Genomic DNA, 21875 nt, shown 5'->3' on the forward strand with positions numbered 1-21875 from the left:
AAAATAAAATAAAAGTGTGTCGGGGCTGGGGATGTGGCTCAAGTGGTAGCTCGCTCTCCTGGCATGCGTTCGGCCCGAGGTTCTATCCTCAGCACCACATACAAACAAAGATCAAAGATGTGTGTCTGCCGAAAACTAAAAAAATAAATATTAAAAATTCTCTCTCTCCCTCTCTCTCTCTCTCTCTCTCTGTCTCCCTCTCCCTCTCTCTTAAGAAAAAAGTGTCCACCTACAACTATATAAATAAATAAAACAAAACAACAACAACATATATATGATACTGTTGCACAAATATATACAAATATACACATATAGATAATTGAATATCAACAAAATAGCTGCAACTTTTTGAAATTTTATAGTTATTTGGTGTGCAGAACAATTATTTAATATAAGCTGCACCAAAAGCATACAAAAATTACTATCCCATACAAATTTACAGCACTTCCTCTTAGAAATTTAAGTATCCATAGTTTAACACCAATTTACATATCCACACTATACCACACAAGGCTAATGGTGATCAAAAAGACACTAAAAGACAGGGTTACCTTAATAGACCTACTATCCAAAATAATTACCTTACAAATTCATACAATTTCAATCGTCTTTTTAAAAAAAGAAAACATATGAAGGGACCAAGGTTTAGCTGAGTGGTAATGTGCTAAGCCCTGGGTTTAATCCCCAACACCAAGAAAATAAAAATAAAAACAAGTGGTATGTATAAACAGTTAATTTCTTGAAAGAAGAGAAAAATCTTCACTGGAACCAACTGACTGATTATCTTCAACCACCTCACCCTCATCTTCTTCCTAAGTCTTGTTATTTTTAGTCTTGAGGTTTTTTTATTCGTTTGTTTTTGTTTTGTTTTATTCTGTTCTGTGTGTGTGACACTAGGGATTGGACCCAGGGACACTCTACCAATGAGTTAACATTTCCAGAATTTCTTAGTTTTTAATTTGGTACAGGGTCTCACTAAGTTGTCAGGGCTGGACTCAAACTTAGGATCCTCCTGCCTCATCTCCAAGTTGCTAGGATTACAGGCACATGCCACCATGCTCAGTTTCAAAACTTTGTTTCTTTTTTTAAATATTTATTTTTTAGTTTTCGGCAGACACAACATCTTTGTATGTAGTGCTGAGAATCAAACCCGGGCCGCATGCATGCCAGGCGAGCGCGCTACCGCTTGAGCCACATGCGTAGCCCTCAAAAGTTTTGTTTTTTTTTTTTTTTTTAATATTTATTTTTTAGTTGTAGTTGGACACAATACCTTTATTTTATTCATATATTTTTATGTGGTGCTGAGGACCAAACCCAGTGTCTCGCAGGTGCGAGGTGAGAGCTCTACCACTGAGCTACAACCCCAGCCCTCAAAACTTTTTATAAAAACAAACTTATTTATGAATAATTTTAGATTATTAAACACAGTACAGAGAGTTATTATAATCCCCACCTAGTTGAAGTTGATTATATAAACTAATCCAAAAAAATCTTCTATTACCATATTTGATATATTTTTATTAATATACCTGAGACCTTATTTGGATTTCACAAATTTTTTTAAAATTTTTTTTAGTTATAATTGGACACAATACCTTTATTTTATTTATTTTTATGTGGTGCTGAGGATCGAACCCAGTACCTCACACATGCTAGACGAGCGTTCTACTGCTGAGCCACAACCCCAGCCCCTTCACAAAATTTTCTACTAAAATCCTTTCTCTCTTCCAGGATCCAATTCGGTATACTTCATTGCATTTAAAAGAACTTTGTTTTTTTTCCCTAAGTCAGGGTTCTCTTTAATCTGGTAAATCACTAACATTCCAAACTTTCCTTCAGCTTAGCCAACTTATTGAAAGACATCTTATCTACAGTTTTATTCAACATTCTCCCAATTCCTCTGCAACATCTTCAAAATGCTCTCCTTTGAAATTATCAGATCAGGGGCTGGGGTTGTGGCTCAGGCGGTTAGCGCGCTCGCCTGGAATGCGTGTGGCCCGGGTTCGATCCTCAGCACCACATACAAACAAAGATGTTGTGTCCACCGAAAACTAAAGAATAAAAAATATTAAAGCTCTCACTCTCTCTTTAAAAAAAAAAAAAAAAAGAAATTATCAGATCAAAGGGCACAGTTCACAGTTCTGACCAGCCATCAACCCTATCAGTTGAACACAACTAGAATTATTCAGCGGGTCATATAAACAAATGCCAATATCTAGTCTAATAACACATTTTCTCTCTTCACAGGGATATTTACAGAACCAGATAATAATTTCTAGACTTCATGAATGTGATGATTCCCAGAATAGTGCAGGATTTGGAACATAACATTAAGAAAAAAAATTAGCTGACCATAAAGTACCAAGCAGGATTCTGGATTAAATGTGGAAGGAGTTAGAAAGCACTGTTTTCGGGCCTACCAAACAGTATACAAAGTGTCTAATGTAAAAAAGGTTTCCCCTATTTTTGCTCTTCTAAGCAAAATATGGCCACTAGCTCCGTAGTCGCTAAAGCTCACTTTATAATTATCAACTGTAATGTTTTTGGCTCATCTGATTATATCAACTACTGATTATAAGCCATAAATCTCTCTGGCCCTCCATCTCTAGTCTCCTCAGGCTCCCTCTAAGACAGACTACTCAATATTTGTTTTGCTTTATTTTATGCTTCCTATATATGGCATCCTAGGCCTCAACATAAACTCATGATGAATACAAAGATTAACCCCATTTATACAATAGGACACCAATATTTAGAAATAGGAATCAGTAATTTGCCCAGAGATAATAACTAGAGTTGACATATAAAACCAGATCTAATATCAATATCTGTAAAGAGAGGGCGGGAGGGAGGGAGAATTTTTTTAATATTTATTTTTTAGTTTTTCAGTGGACACAACATCTTTATTTTATTTTTATGTGGTGCTGAGGATCGAAGCCAGCGCCCCACGCATGCTAGGCAAGTGTGCTACCACTTGAGCCACATCCCCAGCCCGTTTTTTTTTGTTGTTGTTTTTTGTTTTGTTTTTAGTACCAGGGATTGAATCCAGGGGCATTTAACCACTAAGCCACATTCCAGCCCTTTTTATTTTTTGAGACAGAATCTCACTAAGTTGCTTAAGGCATTGCTAAATTGATGAGGCTGGCTTTGAACTTGTGATCCTCCTGCCTCAGCCTCAAAAGTTGCTGGAATTACAGATGTATACCACAGTGCCGGTTATGACTATACTTATGTTTGGCCATGATTTTAGCTGGATATTAGTTATACTAGAGACCATGAATCACTAAATCTGTCCATGACCTCTGTTCATAAATAAAGTTTTACTGGAACACAGCTACCCCCATTTCTTTAAACAGCAGTGGTGAGTAATTGTAAAAGAGATCAGATGAACTGCGAAACTTATCTAGTCCTTTACAGAAGAAGTTTGCCCATCTCTGTACTAGATCATGCAGCTTTATGAACAGTCACTGAGTATTCATTCCCTCAACTTAGCTCAGGGCCTGCCCATGTGAGTGCTCAAGTAATTGTTTGCTGTCTGAATTTTTTAAATTTTTTTAGTTGTAGATGGACACAATACCTTTCTTTTATTTATATATTTTTATGTGGTGCTGAGGATCAAACCCAGAGCCTCACACATGCTAGGCAAGTGGTCTACCACTGAGCTACAACCCCAGCACCTACTGTCTGAATTTCTACTTCCTTCCTACATTAAGTAGAATAATGACTCACATAGAGGGAACCAACAACATAAATTGTTCCTACCTGATTGAGATCTTCATAGCCAATTGCATAGATTAACAACCAGACCTCCTTTCTAATGTATTATATTCATGGATACAAAATTAATCTTTTAATTTCCATTATTTTTACCTATCAGTTTTAGTAGCCCCCTATTTTCCACCTAATAGAAACTACTCAATTGGATATTCTTGTTCCACTAGCAAATTCTTCCCTCAAACTTCTAACCAATGCTTTTCTCCTCCAGCCAATAAAAACTGCTCGCTATATGGTTCCTAATCACATAAAAGGTGTCTTTGTAAATAAATGGATAAAGAGACCCTGTGGGGGAGAGATGAATTATAAATGGAAAAAAAAAAAAAAAAAAAAAAAAAACTTTTCCTTGGAACTGTACTCTCTCACCATGGATCAAGGTTTAAAGGAGGAGTAAGTTTGAATTCATCCCCAAATTGCTAGGTAAACCTGATTCTATGTAGTACAAGACCCTCTACAGCTATAGAGGGTCTTAACACATCCACTTAGCCAGTTTCTCTCAAAAAATACCAAATCATTCTCCTCGTTTCAATTAATGCTACTTTATAACTTCTTTCACTTTTTTCTTTACTCTGCATCCCCTTACCAATGAAATATTCAGTCTGTACATGTAAAGTTTACTGCCTCATTATTAATACTCTCTGGTTGTTTCAAACAATTTGACTTATTAACCAAGTGCCTCGAGAAAGGAAATCATTTAGTGGAGCACACTTGTAATCCTAGAAGCTAGGGAGATTGAGGCAGGAGGACCACAAGTTCAAAGCCAGCCTCAGCAAAAGCGAGGCTCTAAGCAACTCAGTGAGACCCTGTCTCTAAATAAAATACAAAATAAGGCTGGGGATGTGGCTCAGTGGTTGAGTGCCTGAATTTAATCCCCAGTACCCGCACCTGGTAAAAAAAAAAAAAGAAAAAGATTTACAGTTTCTTATATATGCCTACAGATCTTACTGTCATGGTCTATTTTCATTAAAATTCACTGAACAGCTGTGCATTATGGCACATGCCTGTAATCCCAGCAGCTCAGGAGGCTGAGATAGGAGGATCACAAGTTCAAAGCCAGCATCAGCATCTTATTGAGGCACTAAGCAACTCAGCAAGACTCTGTCTCAAAATAAAATATTAAAAGGGCTGAGGATGTTGCTCAGTGGTAAAGCACCCCTGGGATCAATTCCCAGGGGGAAAAAATGTTTTTGAACTGAATATAATAAAGCAATACCAATTTTTTAAAAATTATTTTCATATACACACATACACACACACACATACATATATGTGTGTATTTTAGTTGTTGACAGACCTTTATTTTATTCATTTATTTATATAGGGTGCTGAGAATTGAACCCAATGCCTCACACATGTTAGGCAAGCACTCTACCACTGAGCCACAACATCAGCCTGCAACACCAATTTTGTTTAATAAAAGTAAAATCTAGAGTTCAGAGCTTCCCAGACTCTCTCACAAGTTCAGATCCTAGATGTGGAAATGCCCTTTTAGAGCAGTGCAACTGGGAAAGCAAGTCTGCAGTTGGAGAAGAGCGTGGAAATTACAATCACTTTTAACAAATATGCCAAAACATATTTGTTAAATTTGGGTAATAGTATACAAGATGATGACAGTAAGGCTGTTCTTATTATTTTCTCATTTATAAAAAAAAATGCACAACAAAGGGCTTAGAATCTTACAAATTAACATAATAAACCTGGCGCAGTGGTGCATACCTGTAATCCCAACAACTCAGGAAGCTGAGACAGGAAGATCACAAGTTCTAGGCCAACCTGGGCAACCTGGCAAGACTCTGTCTCAAAAAATAAAAAGGACTGGGGATGTAGCTCAGTGTAAGAGCACCTCTGGATTCAATAAAAAAATAAATAAATAGTACAATAATATCCACGTACATGGCACAAAAATACTGTTTATCATAAAAAGATAAAGATTTGTGCAAAGGTGTAATATTTAGTTTAAAGCTAGTTAATCAAGTCAGAGGGTATATTCGTTTCTCACTTTAGGCAGGTACTTTTTTAACTCAGGGCACTTAACCATTGAGCCACATACTCAACCCTTTTTTTTTTTTTTAGAGAGAAGGTTTGGTGAATTGCTGAGGCTGGCTTTGAATTATCGATTCTCCTGCCTCAACCTCCTGAGTCACTGGGATTACAGGTGTGTGCCCAGTAACTTTTTTTTATTTAACTGCTATGGATTGAATCCTGAACCTCACACATGATAATCAAGTACTCTAGCACTTAGCTACATCAACCAGCCCAAGACCTCTTAATTCAGACAAGGTAACAATTTTGGAAATAGAACTCAACTAGAGATTCTCAAGTTCTAACACTCAACCAACATATCACTTTGATTCCTCTTAGGAGGAAAAGTCTTAAGGAATAACACTTACACCACCATCATGACAAAAACTAAGGTATCTACACTACTAAAAACAAGTGTATACTAGGCACAGTGGCACACACCAGTATTGAAAATTCAAGACCAGCCTCAGCAACTTAGTGAAGTCCTAAGCATTTTAGCAAGACCCCATCCCAAAAATAAAATAAATAAGTAAATAAATAAATAAATAAAACAATGGACTGGGGATACAGCTCAGTGGTAAAGTGCTTCTGGGTTAAATCTCTGGTACAAAAAAAAAATAGTCACAAAACAATATTTCAGAGCTTCCTAGTAAAAGATAAAATCACTATTTCTGCTATCACACAAAAGTAAAACTACTTTCTCTGCAAAGACACTTACCTGTGGCACAACATCCTGAAGAAAAGTTACAACACTTTCCATGTAGGACTGCTCTCTGGAAAAGAGCAAAATGGATAAGATTTGACATGATAGATTTAGACAGACCATGGAAAAGCTCTATATGTGAGCCCAAATGAAGTCACTTCCAATATTAAAACAAGGGGAAAAAATTATCACTTGATAATTCTGTTTATCCACTTGCTAGTTTCATAAATCTTTGTATATGCTCTTGACTGTAAGTCTTAAATTTTAAAAAAATAACTAATGGCACATGCCTGTAATCCCAGCAGCTCAGGAAGCTGAGGCAGGAGGATCACAAGTTCAAACCCAGCCTCAGCAACTTGGCAAGGCCCTAAGCAACTTAATGATACCCTTTCTCAAAAAAAAAAAAAAAAAAAAAAAGGGTTGGGGATGTGGGGATATAGATCAGCAGTAGAATACCCCTGGATTAAATTTTCAGTGCCAAAAAAAAGATAAATTTTTTTTAAGTTGATGAGGCTATAGCTCAGTGTTACAGCACTTGCCTAACAAGTGAAAGACCCCAGTTCAATCACCAGTACCAAAATAATAATAATAATAATAATGCACTTCTAATTTGATAGAGATAACTTCTAATTCATGTTTGAAGGAATAATGACAGAATTCCTAGCTAAGACAGACCTTCCTCTTGAGTCAGAGCATAACAATGCCTTACTTAGAGCAAGAAAAACTGTTGCTGATGACTCAGTATTTAGTGACCTCCTCTTTAAATTTGTTATGAACCTAGTCCCTTACCTGTATGTAGCAAAATGAGTCTACATTTTGCTCTATGTGCAGACATTAGAACAAGTTATTAAAAAGTCTTTACAGAACTTTTGGCATACATGAAGCCTGGGAAAATATCAAAAATCATAAAAGTGAGGGAAAATAACATTGCTCAGGACACTAAATGAGATTTTTTTTTATGCTGTTGGGAATAGAGTCCAGAACAAAACACATGTTAGGCAAGTATCCTATCACTGAGCTATATCCCCACCTCCCACCCAAAGATATTTTAAATGGGAAGTATACGGGTATAAACATGTGCAAAAAATAATTTCTTCAAAATACTAAATTAATTTCAGGAAAGATATGAAAAAGTACATTCAAAATAATACAAGATATTCTAAAACCTAGGAAAAAAATATACCTTAGACTGTGATTGCTTCTTGTTGTTTGGTTGTGTTTTTTTTCCCCCCGAGTCAGGGATTGAACCCAGGGTCAAATGCATGCTAATCAAGTACCTAATCAATGAGCTACATTCCCAATTCTATATTTTTAAAACATGCCTTGGAGACTTACAAAAATTGATTAGGCCTAAAAACAAACAAACAAACAAACAAAAAAACGATTAGGCTGTGGACTACAGTAGCACCATGGCACAGCACATGTTTGATCCCCAGCACCCAAAAAAAAAAGATTTGGCCTACCTTTCCAACCTCACTTTTTTGCCATTCTGCTTACATACACTGCTTAACCTATATGCCACTGCAATTTCTAGAATACACTATTCTTTGTTTTTTTTTTCTTTTGTTTTATTTTTGTACTGAGGATTAAACCCCGAGGCACTTTTCCACTGAGCCATATCCCCAGTCCTTTTTTTATTTTGAAATGTGGTCTCACTTATTTACTGAGGGCCTCATTAATTTGCTGGAGCTGGCCTTGAACTTGAGATCCTCCTGTCTCAGCCTCCTGAGTCTCTGGGATTACAAGCATGCCACACCATGCCCAGCACTACACTATTCCTTGAATCAAGACCTCTATATCATCTTTCTTTCTGCCTGATATCTTCCCACATACTTTTCTTTCATTCAACTCTCCAGTTTAAATGCTGCTTCCTCAAAAAGATCTTCAGTGATAGCCCTAAATATACTCCCTTGTTATTCTCTATCATGGCATACTATGCGGGGATGACACCTATAATTTATGTACTTGCTTACTTATTTATTATTCTCCCCCACCAGAATGTAAGCTCCATTATAAGAAAGAAGGAATTCATCTCTCATATTTACTTTTTTTTTTTTTCTTTTGGTACCAGGGGTTGATTTCAGGAGTGCTTAACCACTGAGCCATATCTCCAGCCCTTTTTAGTTTTTTATTTTGAGTCAGGGTCTCAGTGAGTTGCTGACATTGGCTTTGAACTTAAGATCCTCCTACTTTAGCCTCCTGAGCTTCTGGGATTACAGGAGTGAGCCACTGTGTCGGCTCCCCCTAAAATTGACAAGTCCTGGCAATTGAACCTGGCCTGCCACATACCAGGTAAGTACTCTACCACTGAGCTATATCCCCAATCCTTTTGTTGTTGTTGAGATAGGGTTTTACTAAGCTACCCAGGTTGGCCTCAAATTTTCAATCCTCCTGCCTCAGCTTCCCAGTAGCAAAGGTTATAGGTATGTACCACCATTCCTGGCCACCATCATCTTATCACCAAAACCTATTAGCCAGTATTTAAGTCCATGCTTATATTAAAAAAATGAATGAATGAAAGATTGAAAAAACAACCCCACTAAAAGTGTGTACTGCATAACTAAAAGCAATATGCAACATGCTTTGAACACCATATTGTGAGACAACACAGAATACTAACTAAGGACACAGATCCCTATTCATAGTAAATTAGAACAAAACAATCTGGGCTTGATCCTGGCTCCCCTTCTTGAGGGCTGGGAGTATAAGTGGTAGAGTGCTTGCCTAGCATGCACAATTCCCTGGGTTCAATCCCCAAGCATCACAAAAAAAAGGAAAGAAAAAAGTTAATATGGTGGCTCCCCTCTTTGACTGTTACCAAGGAGAATTCAATTTTTCCCTATTTTGATTTCCTCAACAGTACCCAACTCATGGCTAATAACATGTATAACTTGTTGCTATGATTCATAGTTAGAAAAGAAATATATCTCTCAGAAGTATAGAGGAAGTATCATGGAAAAAGATCATATTATACATATCCTTGGTCAATCTGAGAAAGCAATCAGTGTAAATGCTAAACTACCACCCAAGGGAAATAATCCAAGACTACTACAATTTCCCTCTAACAGCATTTTATAAGGCATAAAATGAGCCTCATCTCTACCAGGCCCTGAAGGGTCTTAATTGTCTACCTCAACCTATTTTAAATAGGTCGTTTTTCCTGCATCAGGACTACATTTCATTTATAAAACAGCCTATCTTTCCCACATCTGTTCACCCTATTCCCTTTGCCCTAAATGTATCTTTGATTCCAAAAGCCTAAATTTTTTCAGCCTTAAAAGATACATTCTTAAAAAAAAAAGATACATTCTTACTATTATCTTCTTAAAGAAACCTTGTCTGATCACACTCCTAAAATACTTTCTAAATTCTTATGCTGTTTTGCTGGAATCCTTTCTTTTTTGTAGGTTACACTAATATCAAGTATGTACATCTTGTATTATAAACTGTATTATAAACTCCTAGAAAATATAGATACTCTTTGTCAAAGATTATCCAATATCTATAAATTTGCTCTTGATACTTTGAAACATTCTGAGACCTAGAGTAAGAGATACATTTTATATTACAATCTAGTAATCATATACATACATAGGAATATATTTGTGCACAGCATGAAATAATTCTAACTCCCTTTATATGTTTGCTATTTGTGGTGTTAGAGATCTAACCCAGGGCCTCACATATGCTAGGCAAGTGCTCTACCACTGAGCTATGCCTCCAGATGCTATTTAATTATTAAAACACAGATCCTGACCCACCAAGTTGATTTTATGACCCACTAGTTTGTTAATCCTAGAGTTTGAAAAACCATGACTCTTCAGGATTTAACACAGTATTCTTTTTTTTTTTTTTTCTTTTTGGCACCTGGGAGTGAATTCAGGGGTACTTGACCAGACAGCATCCCCAGCCCTATTTTGTATTTTATTTAGAGACAGGGGTCTCACTGAGTTGCTTAGTGCCTCACTGTTGCTGAGGCTGACCTTATACTAGCAATTCTCCTGTCTCAGGCTCCGAAGCCGCTGGGATTACAGGCATGCACCACCACGCCCAGTTTAGCACAGTATTCTTTTCGTACTCTATAGCTCTCCAAATGTTCCTTTTACCTGGCCTCCGCAATGATATTCCCTCAACCTGTAAAGCCAAAATTTTAAATATTTTTACAAAAGTAAGCACTAGTTAAAAAGAAAATCTGATGTTGGATACAGGGGTGCCCACCTGTAATCCCAGCAACTAATATGGCTGAGGCAGAAGGATCACAGTTTGAGGACAGTCTCAGAAAATAAGCAAGGCTCTAAGTAACTTAGCAAGACCCTATTCAAAATAAAAGATAAAAAGGGCTGAGGATGGGGCTGGAGTTTTGGCTCAGTGGTAGAGCGCTTGCCTGGCATGTGCGAGGCCCTGGGTTCAATCCTCAGCACCACATATGAATAAATAAAATAAAAAAGATCCATTGATAACTAAAAATTATTTTTTTTCTTTAAAAGGGGGCTGAGGATGTAACTCAGTGGTAAATCACCCCTGGGTTCAATATGCAGTACCAAAACAAAACAAAAATGAAAACAAAAATTTGAATGTTAGTTATTATTGTGAGTAAAGTTTTCTTCAGCTGTTGGGCTTATCTGAAGTATGCTTAAGTATGCTTACGTGACAGCCTGAGGGCGAACCACAACTCCACCAGTACAACGACTGGGTCTTCTAGGAGAATCTGTAGCCATAGCTTCATTCATAAAACCTGGTTCCAGAACAACAACAACAAAAAAGCTTAATCATCATCATTAGAGGAAGAAAGTCTTATGATTACTTACCAGAGAATCCTTCTGAAAAAATGCCTAAAAAGATTTGCATGTGGCACAAACAAATAATCCCAGCTACTTGGGAGGCTGAGGCAGAGGAGTAGCCAGCCTCAGCAACTTAGCATTGCTCTATCTCAAAATTAAAATTAAAAGGGCTCAGGATGTGGCTCAGTAGTAAGGCACTCCTGTATTTAATTTTCAGTAATGGAAAGGTTGGGGGATAAGGGGACCAACAAAGTACAAAATCCTCCTGAAATTTCTATTAAACCAGAAAAAGAAAATATTTTTTAAATTCCAAATTATGAGTTTTTTTTTTAATATATAGACAATGTCTCAGAACCAAAAACAGTAAAAGCTCTTGCTGGACCCTTTGTTCTCTTGTTAACATACACTAGAAAGATAAGAGAATGGGATGGGATGGGCATTGTAGCACAGGAGCAATTAGATAAATATTCTACCTTGGTGAGCCAAAATAAAAGAATTTATTCAAATTTTAGGTTGAGTTAGTGAATATGCACATGGAATAATATTTCAAGACCCAAAGGAACAATGACATGATACCCCTCTACTTTCTTATTAAACCTGCTGGGAATCTCAGTAAGACAGCAGGGCCTCATTTAAATCATATTTTCAACCCCTGTCTATTGTAACCTAATCTCCAGGCTGAATACATATGTATATAAACATGCATGGTGTGAGATGCCCCTTATCCTTCCCCATTGCATCACTAAATCCTCATCCTTGAATGTCTAATGAGTCTCTGAATCACTAAGGAGGTTTTAAGAGCATGGAGTTATTCTACTTGTTTAAGGTTAAAAGAGGACTGACAGCAATATTAAAGCCCAGAGCACGAAACTAATGCGAAAAGAACCTAAAAGCATCACTTCTAAGTAGGAAGAATTCTATCACCTTGTTTGAAAACTCCCAAACTGATAAGTCCCATCTCCTACACCTTTTGCCAACTGGTCCAGCTACCCCTTCCTTCCTCAGGGGGTACCTTTCAACTCCAGCTCCCTTACCCCTCTCATTTCCATTCCACCCTTTCTTTTCCGAACCAGTCATCCAACCTCTCTCTGTTCTTTTAAGGCCCTGTCATCTGAGGACCACTCTCGCCAGCCCCTCAGGCCCCATTCTCCCAAAAGACACTCACACAGCGCTATCCACTTAACCTCCAACGCAGAGCCACCGCTGCCCCCGGCCGCCCTCTGGCCCCTTGCCCTTCTCCCCTCCCCCTCTAGTCTCGATACCTCTCCCCCGTCGAATTCCTGCCAGCCAAACTCTGCCCCCCTCACGCTGCCTGCCCCTCGTCCGCTCCAAGCCTCCCCAAAGCCAAAGACCCGCCAGCCCTCTCACCGGCCGCTCCGCCGGTAAACGCTGTTCTCCAGCTCCAGGCTCACTGTTTGGAGTCTCCCCTCGTGATTGACGGCTTCCACTTCCTACCACGCCTCAGCGGAACCACCCTGCTAGCCAATCCCAGAAGCAAACTGGCCCTGGACCGGCACCGCCCTTGGAGGTCAGCTTCGCCAACCAGCAAGTAGAAAAGGGGCGGACCCGCCTCCTGAACATATCCAATCCGCTGGGGCTGGAGGGAAAACACAACAGTATGTAAGTTCGGGTGAAGTCGAAGTATCAGGTTCGGTTGCGAATGCAGTCAGGTAGGCAAGGATTACGAACGTGTCTATTTTAGTAGCAGACAGTACCATCGTGGGTGTTTTTAGGGAAAAACAACATGCCCCAGACACCTGCCGACCTCGCCCAAGCGTCTCTGACTGGGAACCAGAGGACAGGGAGACGGGTCTGTTTACATCGAATTCTCGCGACAGCTGGTTCGAAACTCAAAGCACGTGGACGTGGCAGCTGCCAATCATTCTTAACTGGCCATTCATCCTTCCCGAAACCGACTTCTGCCCCGCCCTTTGCGATGTGTTTACCTTCCGGGATCCTAGGCTGACTCGCCCTGCCGATCAGCCCTGGAACCTAGGCTGTGTTGTTCTGAGGAAGGGGCATGGCGGTGGTCTTGTTAGATTTGAGCTCCCTTATAGAACCAGGACTGTTTACCACAGTTTACATCTTCCTTATCGGGATCTAACCATTGTCATTTTTTTCATACTTTTTAAAAGAAGAAAAATTGATTTATTGATCCCTCCGCAGTCTTTGATTTTACTTCATATGCAGTACTTTATTACCAAATTTAATGCTACAAAAGCTCCATGAAGATATTGCTTATTAATAGGCACGGTTTTGTAACTAATTGGCTGATACAACAGTAAACATTAGAAAGATCTTAGCACAATGGAGGAGGGAAAGGTTTAGTAGAAAAACTAGTACCTCCCAAATACGAAGTCTCCGGGCGCGGTGGCACACGCCTGTGATCCGAGCGATTCGAGGTGGGAGGATGAGGCAAGACCACTGTAAACTCAAAGCAGCCTCAGCAACTTGGAAAGATCCTGTCTCAAGTTTTTTAAAAAGGGCGGAGATGTAGTGCAGTGGTTAAGCGCCCCTGGATTCAACTGCCTGTACCAAAAAAGAAAGGATGAAAGAAACAAGACCGCAGTGGTGTGTCTCCTGTAATCAAAGCACCTTGAGAGGCTGAGGAAGGCAAGTTCAAAGTCAGTATCACCAAATTAGCGAGGCTCTAAGCAACTTATTGATACCCTGTCCTCAAAAATTAAAAAGGGCTTGGGATATAGTTCAGTGATTAAGAGCCCTTAGATTCAATCCCCAGTACCAAAAACAGAAAAACAAAAACAAACAAACAAAAAACCTTCTTACATTAAACACACTACAGAAAGAATCTTCCCAGTATTCTGAATTCCTTCTGTTTTTACTGTTGTCTTTTTTTTTTTTTAACCAGGGATTGAACCCAAGGGCACTTAACCACTGAGCTACATCCCCAGTCCTTTTTTATTTTTTATTGAGAGGGTCTCACTGGATTGCTTGCAGCCTAAGTTGCTGAGGCCTGCTTTGAACATGGGATCCTCCTGCCTCAGCCTCCTTAGCCACTAGGATTACAGACCTGTGCCACCATGCTGGGCCAGCACTGGCTTCTTTATTGTCTCTGTAATGTGTTTCGGGTGCTTCTTTTCTGTAAATATCCTTTCCCCCCATCTACAACATTAAATACTTCCTAGACAATAGTAGGCCAAGCCTTTTACATTGCTGAATCCCCCTTAACACCTAACAGCCATGAATCCACAAGAATTTAAAAATTAAGATTTCTTTGAATGTAATAACTATTGTTCATATGCTGTCCAGAACCCAGAGCAGTATTAAAAACAAAACCTAGATACCAATAACTAATAATCACAAATGGGATAATCAACATTTGGATAAATTTTTCAGTTTAGAGTTGATTTTTGTTCTGCTTGTTGGTTTTGTTTGTAGTACTGGGGATGGAACTCAGAGCCTGAGTTACCTTGTAAATTTTATTTTGAGACAGGGTCTCACTAAATTGCTGAGGCTGGCCTCAAACTTGAGATCCTCCTGCCTCAGCCTCCCAAGTTGCTATGATTACAGGCATGGGCACTGTGCCCTGCTGTTTTGTATGCATTGTTAAACCTCATAACTCTTTGACTATTTCTCTTCATAGCTATGGTAAAATCAAGCAAACAAAATCATAAAGGATATACCTGTGCACAAGTTCATTCATTCATGAATTCAACTAATACCTGAGTACCTATCAAGTGTTAGGTGTGTTCTGAGTGGGGATATATATAGCCCAGTGAACAAATGGACAAATAATTGCACTTGTCCTTAGCCAAAGAATTCACACTCTGATGGAAGACAGAATTAAACACAAACTGAGAAGGTAAAGTAGTGTAAAATGCCATGAAGGAAAAGAATCCAGATAAATGCATCAGCAAATGGCTTATTTTAGATAATATAGTCAGGACCAGGTCATACCTATAATCCCAGCTGCTCAGGACTTGAGGAAGGAGGATCTCACATTAGAGGTCAGCTTCAGCAATTTAGTGAGATCCTGCCTCAAAAAAAAAAAATTAATAGAGCTGGTAATGTTGCTCAGTGGTAAAACACCCCTGGGTTCAATCCCCAGCACAAAACAAATAAACAAACAAAAAAATAGTACAGTCAGGGATATTTGTTTTGTGTGTGTTGTTTTGTCTTGTGTTGTGTTGGGGGTTGAACCCACAGCCTGGAGCGTGCAAGTAATTCTCTAGTCTACTCCCAGCCTGGAGAGAACATTTAAATAAAAACCTCAAATAAAAGAGGAAGACATTCTGAGAGAGCAGTCCAGACAAAAGGATCAAATTACCCAGCCCCTAAGAAGAGTTTTAAGGAAAAACAAGAAAATCAATATGGCTCAAATATAAGTGAACTAAGTTGATCTTACTGCAAACTAGTTAGGGAAGATAAAGAATGACCAAATGCAATATGGTCTTACACAGAATTATAAGGAGTTTCCATTTTTTTTTTTTTTTTTTTTTATAGAATGGGAACCTATTGGAAGAATTTCAGCTAGGAAGTGTCATATTATTTTTTTCTTGCAGTTCAGGAATTCAGCCTAAGGGTTCACCCATGCTAGAGAAGTGCTCTACCACTGACTACATCCCAGCCTTTTTAAATTTTGAGACGGGGGTCTCACCAAGTTACCTAGGCTCTCCTTGAATTTGCCCTCCTCAATTTTTGGTATAAGTAGGATTACAAGTGTGCACTGTCACTCCTCGCTGACACTTGATTTTAACAATGCCAAAGTAATCTATTTTCTTACAAAACTATGGTGAATATAAATAATTTTTACCAGAGATTAAACCCAGCAGTGCTAAAACACTGACCCACACCCCTAGCCCTTTTTAAAATATTTTATTTAGAGACAGAATCTCGCTGAGTTGCTTAGGGCCTCACTAAATTATGAAGGCATCCTCCTGCCTCAGCCTTCCGAACACCTGGGATTACAGGTGTGCACCACCATATCAGACAATATTTTAATTTTCAGGGCTGGGGATATAGTTCAGTTGGTAGAGTGCTTGCCTCACATGCACAAAGGCCCTGGGTTCAATCCCTGGGTACACACACACACACATATATATGTGTACACTTAATTTTCAATAAATTTAAAGACAGGATTGAATCCACACCTCTAGTCCCAGCTACTTGAAAGGCTGAGGCAAAAGGATCACTTACCAGCTTGAGGAAACATATCAAGACACCATCTCCGGGGGGGAAAAAAAAGGAAGAAAGAAAATATCATACAAGAAAAAGACAGCCAGGCTCAGTGGTGCACCCCTGTAATCCCAGAAATTTGGGAGGCTGAGGCAGGAGGATCACAAGTTCAAGGCCAGCCTGGTCAATTTAGCAAGACCCTATCTCAAAATAAATATAAAAAATGGACAAGGATATAGCTCAATTGTAGAGCATCCTTGGGTTCAATCCCCAGTAGAAAAAGAAGGAAACAAGAAAAAATGTTTCATTACTGATAGCAAAAACTGTAACAGTATCTGATTGGATTTTCTATGTTTATAGATGTTATATGTTAGACAATAATAGAGAGGGCAATACAATGGTAAAGTTTCTACATTCCACTTTAAGTGATCAAACATTGATTGAGTATAAAAGAATGTATAATTCCTAATGTAACAACTACTTCTGGCAAAATATTTTGCTTCATAGATTAAAATCTTGAGGCTAGAGACATAGCTTAGTTGGTAGAGTACTTGCCCACATGCACAAGGCTCTGCGTTCAATCTCTGGCACCACAAAAAAAAAAAAAAAAAAAAAAAAAAAAGAAAGAAAAAGAAAATTAAGTTCTTAACTTTTGTTACTGGCACAATATATTTAAGGGTAAAATATACTGAAATGCTTTCTTCCATCACATGAATTTTTCAAGTATCTTTATGATGAAAAATTCAATGTTCATTAATGCTGTTATGAAAGCTCTGTTAGGGGTTGGGGATATTGCTCAGTGGCAGGGCACTTTGCTTAGCTTTTGTGAGTCTCCAAGTTTCATCCCCAGCACTGGAAAAATAAAGATTACATAACCCATTACACTAATCAAGTGGAAATTTTAACTTCATGTATAGGAATATTTTATTTACAACCACTAGGAGATAAAAGTGAAAAGTAGCTAAACAGATTTTAATATACACATATATTTGATGAATTTCAACTTGGTACAGATAAAATATCATAGATATAAAGATGAAGTCCTTCACAATGAATTAACTCCAAAATTGTCTATTCGTTGCTATGTCTCTATCTTGGAAAGAAAAACAAATTCTTCAACATTCAAAAATCCATAAGCTGGGGATGTAGTTCAGTGATAGAGCACTTCTGGAATGTATGAGCCCTGGATTTGATTCCCAGTACCCCAAGGGGGAAAAGGAATCCTTCTAAAAAACCAGCCACACAGGATTGGGTGTGTAACTGGGATAAAGCACATATTTAACCCGCAAGTCCTAGGTTTAATCCCCACCCACAAAACAATTCAAACCAACAAAGCAGCCACAAATAACATTTTACCTTCATCACTGGTTCTCAATTAATACTTTCATAGAAAATTGATATGCTTCCAAGTATATATTTTCTAGTATATGTGACACACATTGTTGCATGTATAAAATTCTTTTTATTTTTTTTTTAATTTGGTGCAGGATATTGAACCCAGGGCCTCAGTCATGCTAAGGAGATGTTGTACCAATGAGCTACAACCCCAACCCATGAATTAACTCATTTATCTGTCAATGAGATTTCTTATTCCTAATAAAATTTAACTTCTTTCTCATAGAACACAATTCAACACACTTGGTGCTTTAGTATTGTCCCTTTTCCTTGCTATACTACTAAAGTATAAATAGTGGGGGGTGGGTTTTTTGAGGTTTTTTTTTTTTTTCTCGTGGTATAGATATTGGAACCCAGGGCCTTAAATGTGCTAGGCAAACATTCTACCACTGTATTACATCTCCAGACCCTGTTTTATTCATGGTTAATTGATACATATCCCACCAAATATTCATAAATCATAATTTAATCATATTCTTTTTGGATAATTTGTTTCTATGCGTTCTATATTAAAATTTAAAATTCAGTTTAAAAATGAATATTACACATATTTAAGTCATTACTCTAATGCATTATCATAGCACAAGAGACTATTAATATATACCATTAAAACAAACCACCAACAAAAATCCAGTTACATGAAGAACAGCTCACTGATTTATTAGATGAACAAACATACTCATATAATCAATGAAAACTGTACGATACAAAATAATTTAAGAAATGTTGGAAATTAGCAGCACCATCTGTTATTGAAATAGCAAGAAAAACTTCACATATTTAAGCAAACACTAGAAAGGGGATAACTATTTAAAGAACTAATAATGCCACTGGTCTGGGAAGACTGAGAAGGGCATTGTTTTAGGCAAAAACACACCAAGATTCAGTGAGTATATCTGATGGTTAATGTTTTAGAAAAATGCTAATGAAGTAAAAGATACTGCATAGTGTTTTAATTAGGACAAGGAAACTAACATCCAGCTACTTTTAGCATGGCTCAACACTTCTATGAAAAATTTAGTTCTGAATTATGAAATTAGAAATAAAAAATACTTTTTAAAAGACACGAGTAGTCTCTAGGAAACATTAAGTGGAACACGGTCACTATGAAAATACATCATTCTTCCAGTCTGCTTAATAATTTACTTTAAAAAGTTGTGTTGTTTTCATCACAAGTGGCTTGTACAAATTTTTAATAAGCATTTTAAAAAGTTTAAATGTATTTCTAAAATCTAATAGATTCTTTTGATTTTTTTAAAACATTTAGCCCTGTTGTCACAATTACTGTGTATCAGAATAAGAGACTGAGTTTGTGTGAAGGTTACAAATTTACACACATTGTACAGCAACTTATACCCTAACATCTACAAAATTCACATTTATAATACAAGCAAATACAAGGCCAGGATAAAACTGTTAAATTCCAAAAAGTCAAACTGTATACTCTTTTTATTTTGTCCCCTTAAAAAAGTTCAACTTCGGTGCCAAATCTAAAAAGCCCTCTTATATCATAAGTTTGGAAAAACCTCAATTCCCAGATACTTTTCAGCAAACACAAACAGTTTTCCTGTGCTGATGTAGTAAAGGATTTCCAATTTTTCTGTGGCCCCTAAGTCTACGTCGCATGGTGAGTTTGACAGAGTTCTTCCGCTGTGAGGTTGTGGGGAGGCTTCCAGGTTGAGCACCACTACTTCGGCTTAAGCCATTTCGTCTATGCTTCTTCATAAGGGGGCCAGAGTTGGATTCTTCTAATGTCCTTTTAAAGTTCGCTGGAGGGGTTCTTTCAACTTCTTGAGCTTTCATTTGACCAGGAGTTGACATCTTTAAGTTTTTTTGGTCCAAGATGGCATTTGTTGAATTTGTAGGCACAAGGCCAACTGACAGGGTATTATTCAAAGAATCGTGTATCCTTAAAGTCAGGGCTTTAGTGCAATTTTCTTCAAGTGGCTCTGGATCTTTTGAGGGTATAACTACAGCCTGGACGCTCCCTCGAGCTATCTCAGCTGGGACCTCTAAAAAAGTCTCTGAGAAAGCATTACTACGAACAAGGGCAGGTATATGGTCCTTGGAGTTCAGCCTTGGCCATTGATCCTCTTCCAGAGACTGAAAAACAAGAAGGTAAAATAAGAAATAATTTATCCTAGAACTCAATAAATCCACAACACATATTAGGCTCCTTACGAAGTGATTAAGAAGGCAAAAATACGATATGCATTCAATCACTTATTTATTAAATCGTCACTAAACTGTGTTACAAGGCTCTATGAGGGTAACCTAGGTGAGTGGAAAGCAATATAAAGGTAATGATGACACTCAATCCTGTCTATGGGGTAACAGATGAAATAAGTAATCTATTGGAGTGGGTTAAAATTCATCTCATCATTAGTATTTCCTGTCTACTAGTGAGTAACTAAAAATAAGATACTTTAAGGAATAAGATTTCAAAACAGACCCTAAAAATAACTATAGGCACACATTTATAGCACTTTCACTCTGCATCCAAACATGAAGATAAAAGTATCATAATCTATGTACATTTTAATTTTATATGTAGCAACAACTAAACACTAAAGAAACAACTCTAAAATGTGTGTTGTACAGCACTGGGATAAAACCCAGGGCCTCCTCTATGTTAGACAAGCTCTCTACCACTGAGCTACATCCCCCCCCAGCCCCATAAATCTAATTGTTTTACACAAAGCCTTGTATTTTTCCATAGGGACCATCAAAAAATTGCTTCAAGAGCTGGGTTGTGGCTCAGTGGTAGAGCGCCCACCTAGCACATGCGAGGCCCTGGGTTCAATCCTCAGCTATATATATATATATATATATATATATATATATATATATATATATATATATATATATAAATAGTATCGTGTCCAACTACAACTAAAAAATAAATGTTTAAAAAAATTGGCTCAAGCGGCAGTGTGCTCGCCTGGCATGCGCGCGGCGCTGGGTTCGATCCTCAGCACCATACTAATAAAGATGTTGTGTCCGCCGAAAACTAAAAAATGAATATTAAAAAATTCTCTCTCTCTCTAAAAAAAAAAAAAATTGCTTCAAGAAGCTATTAACAGCATCCTAATTTTATGATAACCCAAACAAATGCCTACCTAAACATTTTGAAAACTTTTTTTTTTTTTGAATACTGGGGATTGAACCCAGGGGCACTGTACCACTAGCCTACATCACCAGTCCTTCTATTTTTTTATTTTGAGACAGGATCTTCCTAAGTTGCCCAAGCTGGCCTCAAACTTGTAATCTTTCTGCCTCAGCCTCCCGAGTACCTGTGCTTACAGGTGTGCACCCCCAATGCCCAACTAATTCAAACAATTCTTCCAAAGTAATAATATTTTATAAAACCATTGTCTTAGTAGTTTTTCAAGGCAAGAATCAAAATGCAGGGAAAGACAGTAGAATGAATCAGACATAACTTTCCTATGTTCATAAATGAATACATCATGTTCAACCACAAAAATGGGAAGTGATAATCTATGTATCTGTGATGTGGTCAAAATACATTCTACTGTCATGTATAACTAAAAAGAACAAATAAAAAAGAATCAAAATGCAAATATAACTCTCTCCAAAATGTGTAAAATTTCCCAAATGAATTCAACTACATTCATAAAATATTAACATATGATTAATATATGTAGAGTAGTAAATGATTTAATGATATCTTACTCTGATATAAAATCCCATGTCAGTAAACACCTTTCTTAAAAGTTCTGTATAAATACATACTTATAGTAAGAAAGTTTCCTTTAATGTATCTAGAATTGAAACAAATGGGAAGCCAAAGCATACAGCATCCTTTTTTTTTTTTTTAAGAGAGAGAGAATTTTATTATTTATTTTTAGTTTTCGGCAGACACAACATCTTTGTTTGTATGTGGTGCTGAGGATCGAACCCGGGCAGCACGCATGCCAGGCGAGCGCGCTACCATATGAGCCACATCCCCAGCCCCCATACAGAATCTTGTAGACTTAAATATCTCAATGTAACCATAGAAATGAACATTAGTGGGGAGAGGGTAGAATCTAGTACTGCCCCAA

The 21875-nt window shown here is 37.7% G+C and overlaps 2 protein-coding genes across 9 annotated transcripts in view; both read right to left on the bottom strand.

Annotated features, from left to right (window-relative positions):
* Window positions 1-12719, bottom strand: part of Bcas3 (BCAS3 microtubule associated cell migration factor) — a 582041-nt gene extending 569322 nt beyond the window's left edge. For all 6 annotated transcript variants that reach the window (XM_076870607.1, XM_076870604.1, XM_076870605.1 and 3 more), the window contains exons 1-3: window positions 12649-12719; window positions 11147-11234; window positions 6515-6569 (exon numbers count right to left, since the gene is read on the bottom strand). In XM_076870607.1, the coding sequence (XP_076726722.1) occupies window positions 6515-6569; window positions 11147-11229 (138 nt within the window). In that variant the 5' untranslated portion in view covers window positions 11230-11234; window positions 12649-12719. The remainder of the gene's footprint in view (window positions 1-6514; window positions 6570-11146; window positions 11235-12648) is intronic.
* A 5726-nt stretch (window positions 12720-18445) lies between these two features.
* Window positions 18446-21875, bottom strand: part of Ppm1d (protein phosphatase, Mg2+/Mn2+ dependent 1D) — a 42781-nt gene continuing 39351 nt past the window's right edge. For all 3 annotated transcript variants that reach the window (XM_076869592.1, XM_076869593.1, XM_076869591.1), the window contains one exon: window positions 18446-19914. In XM_076869592.1, the coding sequence (XP_076725707.1) occupies window positions 19357-19914 (558 nt within the window). In that variant the 3' untranslated portion in view covers window positions 18446-19356. The remainder of the gene's footprint in view (window positions 19915-21875) is intronic.

This window comes from Callospermophilus lateralis, chromosome 11 (assembly GCF_048772815.1).
Source record: "Callospermophilus lateralis isolate mCalLat2 chromosome 11, mCalLat2.hap1, whole genome shotgun sequence".
Classification (NCBI taxonomy): Eukaryota; Metazoa; Chordata; class Mammalia; order Rodentia; family Sciuridae; genus Callospermophilus; species Callospermophilus lateralis.